Source organism: Aotus nancymaae, unplaced genomic scaffold (assembly GCF_030222135.1).
Source record: "Aotus nancymaae isolate 86718 unplaced genomic scaffold, 86718_ANA_hifiasm-v0.15.2.pri h1tg000019l, whole genome shotgun sequence".
NCBI lineage: Eukaryota > Metazoa > Chordata > Mammalia > Primates > Aotidae > Aotus > Aotus nancymaae.
Window position 1 is genome coordinate 31152324 of NW_026988431.1, and position 18166 is coordinate 31170489.

At 41.4% G+C, this 18166-nt stretch overlaps 1 protein-coding gene across 7 annotated transcripts in view; it reads left to right on the top strand.

The window, feature by feature from the left end:
• The window catches only part of PPP2R3A (protein phosphatase 2 regulatory subunit B''alpha), a 196234-nt gene that overhangs the window by 97501 nt on the left and 80567 nt on the right, over positions 1-18166 (top strand). For all 7 annotated transcript variants that reach the window (XM_064378719.1, XM_064378718.1, XM_064378717.1 and 4 more), the window contains one exon: positions 6899-7001. In XM_064378719.1, coding sequence (XP_064234789.1) covers positions 6899-7001 — 103 coding nt within the window. The remainder of the gene's footprint in view (positions 1-6898; positions 7002-18166) is intronic.

Consider the following 18166-nt stretch of genomic DNA (forward strand, 5'->3'; position numbering starts at 1 on the left):
GTACTGAGATTACAGGCGTGAACCCCCACACCCAGCCAATTTTACTTGTTAAAAATGAAATTCAGGATTTGAATCTGGCAGCAGTGAAATAAAAGCAAATAAGAACTCTCCTTTAAGGGGGGCAAATCACATTTATCACATGAGAATACAGTTTCATTCCAATATGATCCAATTTAGAATTATATCTAGTTGATTTATTAGAAATACTGAATTCTAATAGATTTTAGTCATTCCTTTTTGATTTTTTATTTTATTTTTTTATTTTTACTTCTTTTTTTGGCCATCAGCTCCCACAGCAGTCATTCCTTTTTGAAAGCTCCAGTTAAGGAACCAAAGGACTAGTATATTTATCAAGATATTCCTGGAGTCTAACATTCTGACAAATTTTCTGGAATTCAAACCCAACATCTTTCTTCTTTATCTCTTTTTTCTCCTTCTTTCTTCTTTAGGAGTTATTTCTTGTATATTTATACATCTTAGCTAAGTATCACAGCTTGCCCCTCCTGCCTCTTTTAACTGATCAGCCCCCTCATTATGCATGTTCTTTTCACCTTTTCTGAGCTAAATATCCTTCCTGATAAACTATTGGGAAATGCTACTCACCTATTATTATTGTTGTTATTATTTAACATCAACCTATAATAGCAGATTGAGCAGACACATTTTTTCCAATTTTTTCATTTCACCTAAAAGCCCTTAATAGGATAATGCTTGAGAATATAGTAGGTGATTAATAAATGTATTCTTATTTTTAAGAAATCTAGCAGCAGGTCAAGTTCACCATGTTTTTCTTACATTACATTAAAACTAAAAAGTATATGTTGGTGGAGCATGTTCTTACTTACAAGTGGGAGCTGAACAATGAGACTACATGGACACAGGAAGGGGAGCAACACACACTGGAGCCTGTCAAGGGGTGGATTGAGGGGAGAGAGAGCATTGTGAAAAATAGCTAATGCATGCTGGGCTTAATATCTAGGTGATGGATTGATAGGTGCAGCAAACCAGCATGCACATGTTTATCTATATAACAGGCCTGCACATCTTGCATATGTACCCTAGTACTTAAAATAAAAATTTTGAAAATAGTATATGTTGGTGGATAAATCAGCAACCACCACCGCAATAGCTGTATTCTTTTATTCAGATAAGTTGTTTAAATTTTCTGTAGGGAAGACATTTCTGCAAAAAACAAAAAATGAGGAAAAGACATGAAGTACAAGTCTCCATTTTGGTTAACTGCAGGAAAATTGCTTGCGAAGTTATATAGCATGAGCAACTATCCCTATCTTTTTTCATCAAAAAAATTCTATGAATAGATAAGTGTGTCTCTAAATTAAAGTGTTATTTTATGGTCAGATATTAAAATAGTTTGAGTGCCCTCTAGTGGGAACTCGTCTTTGAGCTCTTAAAATGTCTTTTAAAAGCCAGGGTGCTTTAAGGTAGCCCCGAGTGTGGCTATTTTGGGAGACTAAGCAGCTAAGCGTGGTGGTTTGAGTTACCGCATTGACCTTGGAGAAGACGTGTTTAGTTTTGTATTTTTTTTACAAATTGTACCCTTTGCATAAAGCAACGTGGGCTCAAGTATAGTATATTAAAACTTTCAAATACAAAAAATCACTAAACAGGTAATGATACAAAATTAAAACATTTTGGTGTATACATACATATGCTGACTTGCTCCAATAGCTCTACATAATCTTAAAAAAATAAAGTCAAATATAAAAGTCATAAGACTATAGGGGGATAATTTCATGTCAGACTGCTCATGGGTTGGAGGCCTCAGTATCTCTCCTCCAAAGGGTTCTGTTCCACTTCCTTTCCCTGTGCCACTGCCCATTTCACGTCTATACTCTGACATATATTTTTCTTAGTCAGGACATTTTTAAGGGAAAGACATTGCTCCATAGCATTTATTTTTGAGATACTAGATTATCAGCTTTTGGGCAGAACTCATCTCAAATGGAATCAATAATATTGCTTCAGTTTTATTATGCTTTACTTTCTTTTACCTTTTCACATCAATGTGTCATTTGTCCATTAAAAAAACAATATTTTGTCTTAAAAGTTCTGAAAGATACTGGTTTAGAATAGCTATGCTTACCTTCATTCTTTAGCTTTCATGACTGTTACCATCTTTTCTCCTGCCATAGAGTTGACCAGCCAGTAACATTGGTAGAAGATTGTAATTCATCTTTTCTTTCTATTTCATAGCAAAACCATTTCTGATTTGACTTTGTCCTCTCAGAGTAGCTTTCATCTGTCATGTCTCTGCTGTTTTTATATTTTACTGCTAGCTATTCTTTGTTTTAAATATAAAAGTAGTTCTTTTGAAAGACCTTACTGTTTTTCTATTGTGATCATCCCACGCACTTTCTAATCCTGAGAGGTGGCTCCTATTAGCATCTATTGCATGAATCTTTTTCTGAAGCATGTATTTATTTAACTTCAGAACCTTAAGCATGTTGAAGAATACTAAGAATAAGTATAAAAATCATACTGTAGCTCTAATAATCACAAATGAAGTATACATCTGTTTGATCAAAAACATTTTCTTATTTTTCTTCCTTAATCACTTATTGAATGCTAACTATATGCCAGGTATTGTGTCTGGCCTTCAGGGTGGTTGGGATACAAAGAAAATAAGACACAGTTTTATACCCTGTAAGAAGCTTATAGTCTCTTGAAAGAGTTACACCAAGCCATGTGCACTGGCTTGCACCTGTAATCCTAGCTACTCAGGAAGCTAAGGTGGGAGGATCCCTTGAGCCCAGGAGTTTGAGGCTTCAGTGAGCTCTGATCATGACACTGCACTGCAGCCTTGACAACAGAATGAAACCCTGTCTCCAAAAAATGAATAAAGAAAAAAAAAAAAAGACAAAGATATGAAGATGGCCAAGAAGGCACAGCCAGGAAGAGCCTCCCTTTCCTACCAAATATCGAAACCAAAACATGGAGTAAACCAGCATACTTTGGACAGATCTTTTGAGAGAGAGCACTGAGAGTCAGTGGAGAGATGATACAGTCACTGGGGCTGAAGAGGGAGGAAACTGAGAACCCTGCATGGGCTCTGAATGGCTCCTAAGGAAGGGGTGAACGAAGTAACTGCAGAGCAGGCCACTCTTGCTGCAGACCTCTGGGATCTTAGCTGCAGAAGATCCCACAGCCACCATGGACATTTGAGTTGGCAGAGAAACTGCTTGAAGAGTTGGCAGAGACAGAGCTCAAGGCTCTACAGAACCCACAGGGTTTTGTGTGGGAACAGCTGCAACAAAACACAACTGTAGGCACCCATCCCCCAAGGCTCTCCATATTCCTCTAAGAGGCTCTAACCTTTGTTGACTGCCATACCTGGAGAGAGTAGGGCTGTCTTTTCCATAGGACCAGGGCACATCTGATCCGTGTACCGCCCCCTGTCCTCCAGCACCCTCCCAGCGTTCCTGTCTGGCTGCTCCCATAGGCGCAGGCACACAGCACAGCCTCCACTGCCCTGCCAGAGTGCTTTTGCCAGTGGCCCCCAATGGAGCACTTTTGCTGGTGGCCTGGGAGCACCTTAGCTCACCCAGCACAGCTGGTGTTCGACCTCAAGGAACCAGAGAACAAAACTATAGGTCCAGTCCCAGGCCCCCCAGGATTAGAGCACACAGCCCAGGAGTGCCAAGCTGAGACTTGTGGTTGGAACTCAAGTGGAGGAAGAGCCCTCACAGAGCACTGGGAAGAGTGAGATACGGGTTTGTGGGGTGGCACAGGAACTGGACCAAAGCCTCTCCCCAAGGGAGCCTGGCAGTTTGGAACACCTAATAGCCCAGTGATCTGGGTGCAGAAGTCTTGTGACAAACTAGCTGGCTGGGCCAAATTCTGGGCAGTCACCAGGAGACCCTGTCAAGGAAGCACAGGCTGGGCAGTTCTCACTGCCACCTGCTGGGCAAAAAAACCTAGGCTGTGGGTACCACACCAGCTGCACAGCCAAGGCAGCATTGCCCTGCCCAGGTATCCCTCACCTTTGACCTCCTGAATTTACAGACCACCTATAGACATACCCCTAACCTGCAGTCTTATCTGGCAGTCTTTACTTTTAAACACCACCTACTGGGCTACAGCTTGAATTACACCACCAAAAAATTCCAGCATGAAATTGCCTGAGAAAACCCAGTACAGGATTCTAGCCACAAAGATTCCATACAGGCCAGGCACGGTGACTCATACCTGTAATCCCAGCACTTTGGGATGCCAAGGCAGATGGATCACCTTAGGTTAGGAGTTCAAGACCAGCCTGGCCAACATGGTGAAACTCTGTCTTTACTAAAAATACAAAAATTAGCCAGGCATGGTGGTGGATGCCTGTAATCCCAGCTACTCCAGAGGCTGAGGTAGGAGAATCATTTGAACCCAGGAAGCAGAGGTTGCAGTGAGCCAAGGTCATTGCACTCCAGCCTAGGCAACAAGAGTGCAACTCTTGTCTCAAAAAAAAATTTTTTTTTAAAGACAGAAAAGATCCCATACATGGCCCTCTGAAAGCATCCAGAAGTGAAGCCAATTGGCTATACTGAGCTTATACCACAGTCAAACCCTCAAGGGAAATAAAGAAAGTAAAAACAAAAAAGCTCTATCCAAAGGACAAAGGACAGCAACATCAAAAGAAAAAGGAACACCTGCCTTGACAGATGAGAAAGAACCAGCACAAGAACTCTGAGAATTCTAAAAACCAGAATGTCTTTACCTCCAGATGATCTCACTAGCTCCCCAGCAATGGTTATTAACCTAATTGAAGCAGCTGAAATGACAGGCAGAATTCAGAATCTGAATGGTAAGAAAGCTCAATGAAATACAGGCCAAAAGTTGAAACTCAATCCAAGGAAAACAGTAAAATGATCCAATAGTTGAAAGATGACACAGCCATTTTAAGAAAGAACCAAACTGAACTTCTGGAATTGAAAAATTTATTATAGGAATTCCATAATACAACTAGAAACATTAATAACAGAACACACCAATCTGAGGAATGAATCTCAGAGCTCAGAGACTCCTCCTTTGAATCAAAGAATTTAAAAAATGAATAAAACCTCTCAGAAATATGGGATTATGTAAAGAGACTAAATCTGTAGCTCATTGACATTCCTGAGAGAGAAGAAGAGAGAGTACGCAACTTGGAAAACATACGAGGATGTAGTCCACAGAAATTTCGTCAGTCTCACTAGAGAGGTGGACATGGCTGAACTCCATGGAGCAGTTTGGAGATTTCTCAAAGAACTAAGAGTTTACCATTCAATCCAATAGTTCCATTACTGGGTGTATACCCAAAGAAAAATAAGTCATTCTACCAAAAGGACTTATGCACCCATATGTTTATTGAAGCTCTGTTCACAATTGCAAAGACATGGAATCAACCTACATGCCCATTAATGGTGAACTGGATAAAGAAAATATGGTACAAGTACACCATGGACTACTATGCAGGCATAAAAAAGAATGAAATTATGTTCTTTGCAGCAACATAGATACAGCTGGAGACCATGCAGAAATAGAAAACCAAATACACATGTTCTTACAAGTGGGAGCTAAACGTCAAGTACACATGGACATAAAGATGAGAACAATAGACACTGGGGGATATGAGAAAGGGTAGGGACGGAGGGAGCAAGGGCTGAAAACCTACTTATTGGTACTATGCTCACTACCTGAGAGATGGATTCATTCATACTCCAGACCTCAACATCATTCAGTAAACCTTTGAAACAAACCCTTATATGTACCCCTGGACCTATAATAAAAGTTGAAAAAGGTTATTCCAATAAGATGATGCTACTGTGGAACAGCCATGACAGAAATAATAAGCACATGGAAGGACACAGGCAGCCAGTGAGATTTCCTGGAAAGTGAAGTAAGGGAAAAGGGTATTGTGGTAAGGACGGTAACATATACAAATGCCTGGTGTGAGAGAGTATGGAACATTTGTGCAACCACAAGTACAGGAACGGTAAGAGAAGGAGACATGAGCAAGTAGGATCAGATTCTGAAGGCCCTTCTATGTCAAGTCAAGAAGCTAGGACTTTAGGCTAGGTGCGGTGGCTCACTCCTGTAATCCTAGCACTTGGGGAGGCCAAGGTAGGCGATCGTAAGGTCAGGAGATCGAGAACATCCTGGCCAACATGGTGAAACCCCGTCTCTACTAAAAATACAAAACTTAGCTGGACATGGTGGCACACACCTATGGTCCCAGCTACTCTGGAGTCTGAGACAGGAGAATCGCTTGAACCTGGGAGGCAGAGGTTGCAGAGCTGAGATGGTGCCACCACACTCCAGCCTGGGCAACAAGAGCAAAACTCCATCTCAGGAAAAAAAGAAAAGCTGGGACTTTAGCTTACTTCGCAGAAGAATTTCAACTTGGACAGTGACATGATCAAATGTGTTATTCAAAAATACCAAGCAAGAAACAAGAGCCTGAGCAGTGGTAGACAGAAAGGGGCAAATTTGGTAGAAATGAAACAACATGGTAGTTGACAGACATGGTGGTCAAAGGAAGGGAAGAATTCATGATGACTCCCAAGTTTCTAGCTTGAACCATTGAGTGCTTGGAATGCCAGATGAGGTTACTGGAGTCCTGAGGAATGTTTCCTGTAGACAGCTGTTCCTTCCTTTCTATTTCCATTGTATCATCAAGCCTTACTACGTCATGCTCAGACCACTGGAAGGGAAGAGGGTCTAATAGGCTTCAGTATTCAACCAACCTTATATCACAGACAGCTCATTATTCTAAAACATCCTTTGATTGTATAATTTCCTTACTTGATTCTTGATCTAAGTGGCCTTCAGATCAAACTGAAATTACCAACTATTGATGTTGTTATCATTGTTTGTTCAGAGAAGCTAATCTTCCTAACCATTGTTTCTTTTATAGGTTGCTGAATAACCATCATGATGATGCCTCTAAATTCATCTGTCTTCTAGCAAAGCCCAACTGCAGCTCTCTAGAACAGGAGGATTTCATCCCTCTACTTCAGGTAATTTTCATTTCCTTTTGAAAATGGGTTCTAATTTTGGAGTTTCAGCAGTTTTTTTTTTTTTTTTTTGCAACTATCACATGTCAATTTCGCTACATAAATCTAGAGATCAGACTTCTAGAAGAGTGGTTTTCAAACTTGTTTTAGTAGTAAGATCCTCTCGTTAAATGAAATCTTAAACAGAACCCATAGTAGTAGAAGATAGATAAAACAGGGCTACTCCCACTGAAGCAGAGGAGAGGAGCTATGCAGCCTCCCCCTTGCCCACCAGCAGCAATCACTAAAGCACCTTCCGAAATGTTAAATGCAAGAAGATAACTTCTCTGTTAGGATAGAACATAGCTAATAACCTGGTAGAAAGAAAGAAAAGGCCATGATGTTACCAGAATCAGTCTTATGAATGCTGGAGTCTTCACTCACTGCCTCTTGACTCTTTATTTAAGTACAGTTTTTAAATGCTTGGTTTTCTGATTCTTCAACCCAAGATATATTTGAAACGGAAAATTCGAGTAGGAGAAGGGAAGAAAGATAACTAGAATCAAGTGTACAGAGATCTGCAAAAACATTTGCTACCAGACTGCAAAGGTAGTCAGGACAGTAAGAAACACTAAGGGAAAAAAAAAAAGACACAAAAGCTCTAAATGTACTCTAGTCTGGGAGTAATTTAGGATAACAGCAGTAGTCCCAATCCCATTACCAGATTTCAGCTGAGATTAGTAATTTATTTTAGTAGCATAGACTCTATATTACTTGTCTAGAAAACTCACTTATAGGGAGCATCTTTCACTGATAGAACCAGATAAATGAAACAATGGTACTGTACTTCTCATTTTTCCTTTTCTATGTGTGAAATTTAAACTGTGTGTTGTGTACCCATATATTATACATGTAAAAAAGGGTAAGTCTCAGACCTGAATAAGCCTCAGATCTATCAGAAGTGTAAGTTTCTGGATTTGAATTTCTGACTTTAGCCCTCATTTACCAGGTTGATGGTTATTTTTAAACTAGACCTTCATGAGGTTTCTCAGCCTAGAGCTATGCCACAGTTCTGAGGTCTTACGTGGTACCAAAGCATTAGGGTTGGGAGTTACTGCTGAGACATCTGCCATCCCTGGCTAGAAGATTCCCTTCAGATCCAGAGGTCTTTGCTGCTTCTGTGCCATGTGTCAAGCCCTAGAACCTTTGGTGAAGATGCCCATGGCCCATCTGCCTGGATGCACATACAGCTGTTTTCTTTTGAGGTTTTAGCTGCCTTTCTAGGGGTGTTGCCAGGCACCAGGATCCCTTTGCTCCTGTTACCCACAGACTTCTCTTTCTTTTTCCTGAGGCTAAGAGATCTTCTCCTCTGGAGAAGTCTCTCCCTGCCATGTTCCTTTATGCTTCTCTGTCTCTGCCTTCAATTCTCCTTCCTTGTATTGTCTGCTTTCCTTCCAAGTAGGGGTGAGCTCCCTATTCACTACTTCAGGGCAGAGAAGAGAAGTGACTTCAGAATCTTAATGGCTTTTATGGCACTGTGTGCATTGTAGGCTTGTCCACTACATTTGGCCTAGTTGACCTTTGTTAAGGCTTTAGTGAGAAGAGATGTCCAACAGAAAGAGCCCACTTGGGGAGTGTTTCTATCTAGGCCTTCCCATGGGAATCAGTATTGGACCTGTTTTTACTATACAATTCTTCATAGCCTGAGATATTACTTGTTTAATATTCTTATTTTCATATCTAAATATTTGGTTTTTCTTTTTTGTTGTTGTTGTTTTTTTGACATGGAGTCTTGCTCTGTTGCCAGGCTGGAGTGCAGTGGCAGTGATGCGCTCTCGGCTCACTGCAACCTCCGCCTTCTGGGTTCAAGTGATTCCCCTGCCTCAGCCTCCCAAGTAGCTGGGACTACAGGCTTACACCACCAAACCCAGCTAATTTTTGTATTTTTTTTTTTTTTTTTTTTTTTGAGACGGAGTTTCACTTGTTACCCAGGCTGGAGTGCAATGGCGCGATCTCGGCTCACCGCAATCTCCACCTCCTAGGTTCAGGCAATTCTCCCGCCTCAGCCTCCTGAGTAGCTGGGATTACAGACACGCGCCACCATGCCCAGCTAATTTTTTGTATTTTTAGTAGAGACGGGGTTTCACCATGTTGACCAGGATGGTCTCGATCTTTTGACCTCGTGATCCACCCGCCTCAGCCTCCCAAAGTGCTGGGATTACAGGCGTGAGCCACCGCGCCCGGCCTTAATTTTTGTATTTTTAGTAGAGACGGGGTTTCACCATGTTAGCCAGGATGATCTGGATCTCTTGACCTCATGATCCACCCACCTTGGTCTCCCAAAGTGCTGGGATTACAGGCATGAGCCACTGTACCCAGCCATAATATTTGGTTTTTCTAAGCAGATCACAAATTCTTTGAAGTTAAAATAAGCTTTTCCTTCCTGTCGAATGTGCATCATTGTTTTAGGTGTTACAGTAAATCCTTGTTAGCTCTTAGAATGGATACCTAAAGAAAGGCATAACATACATGGAAATAGTTGAGGTTTTTTTAAGTTGTATTCATGGCTGCTTGATTTTTTTTAAAGATTTTTGCTTAAATATACTCACACAAAACGCCCAAATCACATGTACGCTAGTCGATGAATTTTCACAATGTAGGCATATCCATATAACTAGCACACAGATCTAGAAACAGTATTACTAGCACCTGCAAAGCCCCTCTTGCTCCATCCCAGACACTGCCACCCAACGATAACCACTGCCCTGACCAAAAACACCATAGGGCATAGATTTTTAATTATAGTAACAATTTTCCATGCTTAAAATGTGAAGTTTGCTTCTGATTTTATTTCATGTTCAGGGCTTTTGGGCTTGTCTAATTTACATTATGGTTTTGATTATCCTTAGGCTCATCTGCTACATGGTTTTGTTCCCCTCAAAAAAAATACTCATGAGTGTGAAGATTCTTAATAGTTTTTGGTGTTTAATTAATACCTAATAAATATCCAACATGAAATATTCCTAACTACGTTTTGTGAAATCTCAAATCTTCAATATTTGAACTACATTGTAATAAAACATTAAGTTTTACTACCAGTTCTCTATCTGCTCCCCATCCTCTCTCTCTAAGTCCATTCTTGGCCTTGCTCTGACCCTACAAACTCATCTTTGGGACTCTCTTGCTGACTAACTTCTGGTTGGATCTGGGCAATGGGAAGCATTGCCAGTAAATGGGAGGACAGAGGAGAGAGAAGCTGGCATTTCTTCCCTGCTCTCTGCTTTGGCACAGTAACTATATCTCTCTATAATAAAGCTTCTGCTGGACAGCCCTGTGTCCATGGTTCTAGTGCCTACTTGGCTGTCCTCCTTTTGTTCCTTTGGCCCTCAGGACTGTAACAGTATCCTCCTGTCAATAGTCTCTGGGTGCCTCATTATTGCCTTGTTTTCTGCCTTCATCCTACCCACAACTCTACACCTAATCTTTTCATGAAAGCTTTATACAATGAATTCTTTTTCCTGTGGGGACCCTATGCTGACTGATGAAATTCTGAGTTTTATCAGAGCTTTAATAAAAGCTTTGACAGGAATGTAAATTAAGTTTATACTAAGAAAATTAGAAACAGACAACAACAAAACCATAATTATGAGTTAATGGACATTTATATACTTCCCTTAAATCTAAGGAGAAATCTTATTTAGGAAGTGGACTTGTGGAGTATTCTAGTAAAAGGGACAAACTAAGTAGATATATTATCCTCCCATTCTTTCCCAAACCCTTCTGAAGTTAAAGTATAGAAATTAAAAAGGAATAAACCCATGGAAGCCAATGGAATGGTAGAGAAAATCAATGTATAAGAAATCTCGGCTGGGCGCGGTGGCTCAAGCCTGTAATCCCAGCACTTTGGGAGGCCGAGGCGGGTGGATCACGAGGTCAAGAGATCGAGACCATCCTGGTCAACATGGTGAAACCCCGTCTCTACTAATACAAAAAATTAGCTGGGCACGGTGGCGCGTGCCTGTAATCCCAGCTACTCAGGAGGCTGAGGCAGGAGAATTGCCTGAACCCAGGAGGCGGAGATTGCGGTGAGCCGAGATCGCGCCATTGCGCTCCAGCCTGGGTATCAAGAGCGAAACTCCATCTCAAAAAAAAAAAAAAAAAAAAGAAATCTCAACATATTTCTTGAAGATAGAACGTGACCACATGTCCTTTGCAGGGCTATGGATGGAGCTGGAGGCCATTATCCTTAGTAAACTAATGCAGGAACAGAAAACCAAACACCACATGTTCTCATTTGTAAGTGGGAGCTGAATGGTGAGAACTTATGAACACAAACAAGGAAACAACAGACACTGCAGTCTACTCGAGAGTAGAGGGTGGGAGGAGGGAGAGGAGCAGAAAAGATAACTACTGGAGACTGGGCTTGATACCTGTACCTGTGGTGAAATAATCTGTACAGCAAAGCCCTGTGACATGAATTTACCTATGTAACAAGCCTTCACATTTACTCCCAAACCTAAAAGAAAAGTTTAAAAAAGATTCTGTGATCTTAAAATTGTAAATAAATAGTTCAATAGTAACTGGATTTTTATGGACCAAAAAAAGAAAAAATGTAAGTGACCAGAAGTAGGCTAAGGAAACCACAACCTAGAATGAGGAGCTGTGTGTGGGCTGCAGTGGAGAAGTGAGTGCTCATCAAGGCCCAGAGCAGTTGTAAACTCAGGGTTGGTTGACCTGATGAGAGATACTGGAAATGGGGATTCATTGACAGTTGGTATATACAACAATCACTAGTTGATTCCTTTCCTGGTTCACAACTGTAAAGTGCAGCCTGGCATTTATTCACAAGCATAAACATGCTAACAAGACAATAAAGGATGCTAAGGCTTCTAACGTGACAGCCATAGGTTAAAGCTGTCCTTATTTCTCTTTATTTTGGCAGTTGGGGATCTAGGGAGGTCTCACCAGTTTACTCTAAAATAATGCCTGTCAGTCAGCACACCCACCCTAAATATACAGAACCCTGAGGCGGATTTGGCACTCAAGAAAGACACCTGTTGAAAAATAGACCTACTTATATTTCTACAGAGGAAAATTATATCAACTCCTTTGTCCTTCTTAAATATGAATGGACAAATCATATGAGGAAAACAATACTCATAAAAGAAAAATAAAGGTTAAAAAAGCACATACGGAGAAGATCCAAGATGGCTGATTAGGAGCAGCTCAGGACTGCAGCTCCCAGTGAAAGCACAGAGAGTGAGTGGACGCCGCGTTTGCAGACGGATTTTTATTGCCCACACACCAGGAGATTCCCAGGCAGAGGAGCCCCACGGGTCGCCAGCGCGGCTGTTTTGCCGGCGCCCCAGTGGGGCACGGCGGTTCTCCGTACAAAATACTCTGGTCTGGGTGCCGTTTTAGCTAGCCAGAGGAGCTCTGGGAAGGCCCAGTCACCCATTCAGCTGGTTAAAAAAGGGGACTGAAACAGGGAGCCAGGCCAGGAGATTCCTGGGCAAAAAAGCGTCATGAATCTCAGCGTTGCTGTTTCAGCTGGCGCAGTGGATCACCGCACGGGAAATCACACAGATCCCAGCACCTTTTCAACAGGCGACTGGAACACCTGGGAGAGAGTCAACCATTCAACAACAAAAAAAAAAGGCTCTGAGGCAGGGAGCCAGGTGATCAGGTTCAGCTGGTCCCACCCCCACACACACACACAAAAAAACAGCAATTGGAAGCGCTCTGGGTTGAAAGTCTCACAGCAAGCACAGCTGAACCCAGGATGGTCCAGCTCTGTGGGGGAGGGGCGTCTGCCATTACCAAGGTGCTCCACCACTACGGAGGTAGTCCACCATTGCTGAGGCAGCCTTCCGTTCCCAAGGCAACCCACTGTTGCCGAGGCAACCCGCAATTACAGAGAGAGTCCGCCATTACAGAGGTGGGCCATCATTGCCGAGGCAGTTCAAACTACACCCATATAAATAGGACCGCAGGGAAGTTCACATGGCAGCTGGGCAGAGCCCACAGCAGCTCAGCAAAGCCTCTGCAGGCAGACAGTGAATAGGCTGCCTCCTTGCTGGGCAGGGCAGCCCTGAAAAAAAGGCGGCAGCACAATGGAAACTCATAAATAAAGCCCTAACTCCCCGGGACAGAACACCTGGGAAAAAAAAGGGGTTTATGAGTTCCGCTGTAGCAGACTTAAACATACCTGCCCAGCAGCTCTGAATGAACAACAGAGCTCACAGCTCAGCACTTGAGCTCCTAAAAAGGACAGACTGTCTCCTCAAGCAGCTTCCTGACCCCTGTATATCCAAAGAATCACCTCATAAAGGAGAGATCAGACTGACATCTGGCGGGTATCCTTCTGCGACAAAGATAGCAGAAGAAGAAACTGGTAGCAACCCTTACTGTTCTGCAGCTGCTGCAGGTGATCCCCAGGCAAGCAGGGCCTGGAGTGGACCTCAGCAGTCCTACAGCAGAGGGGCCAGACTGTTAGAAGGAAAACTAAGAAACAGAAATAACTTCATCATCAACAAACTGGACGTCCAGTCAGAGACCCAATCTGAAAGTCAGCAACTGCAAAGATGACAGGTGGATAAATCCACAAAGATGGGAAGAAACCAGCGCAAAAAGGATGAAAACACCTGAAACCAGAACACCTCTCCTCCGACAAGGGATCGCAACTCCTCACCAGCAAGGGAACAAGACTGGATGGAGAATGAATGTGATGAAATGACAGAATCAGGCTTCAGAAGGTGGGTAATAAAAAACTTCCGTGAACTAAAAGAACATGTTCTAACCCAATGCAAAGAAACTAATAAAAAACTTCCGTGAACTAAAAGAACATGTTCTAACCCAATGGAAAGAAACTAAGAACGTTGAAGAAAGATTTGATGAAATGCTAACGAGAATGGACAACTTAGAGAGGAATATAAGTGAATTGATGGAGCTGAAAAACACAACACGAGAACTTTGCGAAGCATGCACAAGTTTCAACAGCCAAATTGACCAAGCAGAAGAAAGGATATCAGAGGTCGAAGATCAACTCAATGAAATAAAACAAGAAGGCAAGATTAGAGAAAAAAGGGTAAAAAGGAATGAATAAAGTCTCCAAGAAATATGGGACTATGTGAAAAGACCTAATCTACGCTTGATGGGTGTACCTGAATGTGACAAAGAGAACAAATCCAAGCTGGAAAATACTCTTCAGGATATTATCCAGGAAAACTTCCCCAACCTAGCAAAGCAGGCCAATATTCAAGTACAGGAAATACAGAGAACACCACAAAGATATTCCTCAAGAAGAGCAACCCCAAGGCACATAATCGTCAGATTCACCAGAGTTTTTGAAGGAGAAAATGCTAAGGGCAGCCAGAGAGAAAGGTCGGGTTACCCACAAAGGGAAGCCCATCAGACTCACAGCAGATCTCTCAGCAGAAACCCTACAAGCCAGAAGAGAGTGGGGGCCAATATTCAACATCCTTAAAGAAAAGAACTTTCAACCCAGAATTTCATATCCAGCCAAACTAAGCTTCATAAGTGAAAGAAAAATAAAATCCTTTGTGAACAAGCAAGTACTCAGAGATTTCATCACCACCAGGCCCACTTTACAAGAGCTCCTGAAAGAGGCACTACACATAGAAAGGAACAACCAGTACTAGCCACTCCAAAAACATACCAAATGGTAAAGAGCATCAACACAATGAAGAATCTGCATCAACTAATGGGCAAAACAGCCAGCTAGCATCAAAATGGCAGTATCGAATTCACACATAACAATAGTAACCCTAAATGTAAATGGACTAAATGCCCGAATCAAAAGACACAGACTGGCAAATTGGATAAAAAGCCAAAACCCATCAATGTGCTGTATTCAGGAAACCCATCTCACATGCAAGGATACACAAAGGCTCAAAATAAAGGGATGGAGGAAGATTTACCAAGCAAATGGAGAGCAAAAAAAAGCAGGAGTTGCAATTCTCGTATCTGACAAAATAGACTTTAAAGCAACAAAGATCAAAAGACACAAAGAAGGACATTACATAATGGTAAAAGGATCAATGCAACAAGAAGAGCTAACGATCCTAAATATATACGCACCCAATACAGGAGCACCCAGATACATAAGGCGAGTTCTTAATGACTTACAAAGAGACTTAGACTCCCACACAATAATAGTGGGAGACTTTAACACCCCATTGTCAATATTAGACAGATCAACGAGACAGAAAATTAACAAGGATATCCAGGACTTGAACTCAGACCTGGAACAAGCAAACCTAATAGACATTTACAGAACTCTCCACCCTAAATCCACAGGATATACATTCTTCTCAGCACCACATCACACCTACTCTAAAATTGACCACATAATTGGAAGTAAATCACTCCTCAGCAAATGCAAAAGAATGGAAATCATAACAAACAGTCTCTCAGACCACAGTGGAATCAAGTTAGAACTCAGAATTCAGAAACTAACTCAGAACTACACAGCTTCATGGAAACTGAACAATTGGCTCTTGAATGTTGACTGGATAAACAATGAAATGAAGGCAGAAATAAAGATGTTCTTCGAAACCAAAGAGAAAGAAGACACAACATACCAGAATCTCTGGGACACATTTAAAGCAGTTTCTAGAGGAAAATATATAGCAATAAGTGCCCACATGAGAAGAAAGGAGAGATCTAAAATTGACACCCTATCATCGAAATTGAAAGAGCTAGAGGAGCAAGATCAAAAAAACTCAAAACCTAGCAGAAGACAAGAAATAACTAAGATCAGCGCAGAACTGAAGGAGACAGAGACACAAAAAAACCTTCAAAAAATCAATAAATCCAGGAGCTGGTTTTTCGAAAAGATCAAAAAAATATACCACTGGCCAGATTAATAAAAAAGAAAAGAGAGAATAACCAAATAGATGCAATAAAAAACAATAAAGGGCATATCAGCACAGATTCCACAGAAATTCAAACCATCATCAGAGATTATTGCAAACAACTCTATGCACATAAACTAGGAAATCTGGAAGAAATGCATAAATTCCTGGACACTTGCCTCCTCCCAAGCCTAAACCAGGAAGAAGTCAAAACCCTGAATAGACCAATAACAAGGTCTGAAGTCGAGGCAGCAATTAAGAGCCTACCACCCAAAAAAAGCCCAGGTCCAGATGGGTTCACAGCCAAATTCTACCAGACATACAAAGAGGAGCTGGTACCATTCCTTCTGAAACTATTCCAAATAATCCAAAAAGAGGGAATCCTTCCCAAATCATTTTATGAGACCAACATCATCCTGATACCAAAACCCGGCAGAGACTCAACAAGAAAAGAAAACTACAGGCCAATATCCATGATGAATATAGATGCAAAAATCTTCAATAAAATACTGGCAAGCTGATTGCAACAGCACATTGAAAAGCTTATCCACCATGATCAAGTAGGATTCATCCCGGGGATGCAAGGCTGGTTCAACATTCACAAGTCTATAAACGTAATTCACCACATAAACAGAACCAAAGACAAAAACCACATGATTATCTCAATTGATGCAGAGAAGGCCTTCAACAAAATTCAACAGCTCTTTATGCTAAAAACCCTCAATAAACTAGGTATTGACGGAACGTATCTCAAAATAATAAAAGCTATTTACGACAAACCAACAGCCAGTATCAATCTGAATGGGCAAAAACTGGAAGCATTCCCTTTGAAATCTGGCACCAGACAAGGATGCCCTCTCTCACCACTCCTATTCAATCTAGTACTGTAAGTTCTAGCCAGAGCAATCAGGCAAGAAAAAGAAATAAAGGGTATTCAATTAGGAAAGGAGGAAGTCAAACTGTCTCTATTTGCAGATGACATGATTGTATATCTAGAAGACCCCATCGTCTCAGCCCAAGATCTCCTGAAACTGATAAGCAACTTCAGCAAAGTCTCAGGATACAAAATCAATGTGCAAAAATCACAAGCATTCCTATACACCAATAACAGACTTAAAACAGAGCCAAATCAAGAACGAACTGCCATTCACAATCGCTACAAAGAGAATAAAATACCTAGGAATACAACTAACAAGTATACTACAACTAACGTAAAGGACCTCTTCAAGGAGAACTACAAAGCAGTGCTCAATGAAATCAGAGAGGACACAAACAGATGGAGAAACACTCCATGTTCATGGTTAGGAAGAATCAATATCGTGAAAATGGCCATACTGCCCAAAGTAATCTACAGATTCAACGCTATCCCCATCAAGCTACCAATGACCTTCTTCACAGAACTGGAAAAAACCACGTTAAACTTCATATGGAACCAAAAGAGAGCCTGCATAGCCAAGTCAATTCTAAGCAAAAAGAACAAAGCGGGAGGCATCACACTACCGGACTTCAAACTATACTACAAGGCTACAGTAATCAAAACAGCATGGTACTGGTACCAAAACAGAGATATAGACCAATGGAACAGAACAGAGGCCTTGGAGGCAAAGCAACATATCTACAACCATCTGATCTTTGACAAACCTGACAAAAACAAGCAATGGGGAAAGGAGTCCCTGTTTAATAAATGGTGTTGGGAAAACTGGCTAGCCATGTGCAGAAAGCAGAAACTGGACCCCTTCCTGACACCTTACACTAAAATTAACTCCAGATGGATTAAAGACTTAAACATAAGAGCTAACACCATAAAAACCCTAGAAGAAAATCTAGGCAAAACCATTCAGGACATAGGCATAGGCAAGGACTTCATGACCAAAACACCAAAATCATTGGCAACAAAAGCCAAAATAGACAAATGGGACCTAATCAAACTCCACAGCTTCTGTACGGCAAAAGAAACAGTCATTAGAGTGAATTGGCAACCAACAGAATGGGAAAAAATTTTTGCAGTTTACCCATCTGACAAAGGGCTGATACCCAGAATTTACAAAGAACTAAAGCAGATTTACAAGAAAAAAACAAGCCCATTCAAAAATGGGCGAAGGATATGAACAAACACTTTACGAAAGAAGACATACATGAGGCCAACAAACATATGAAAAAATGCTCATCATCACTGGTCATTAGAGAAATGCAAATCAAAACTACACTGAGATACCATCTCACGCCAGTTAGAATGGCAGTCATTAAAAAGTATGGAGACAACAGATGCTGGAGAGGATGTGGAGAAATAGGAACACTTTTACACTGTTGGTG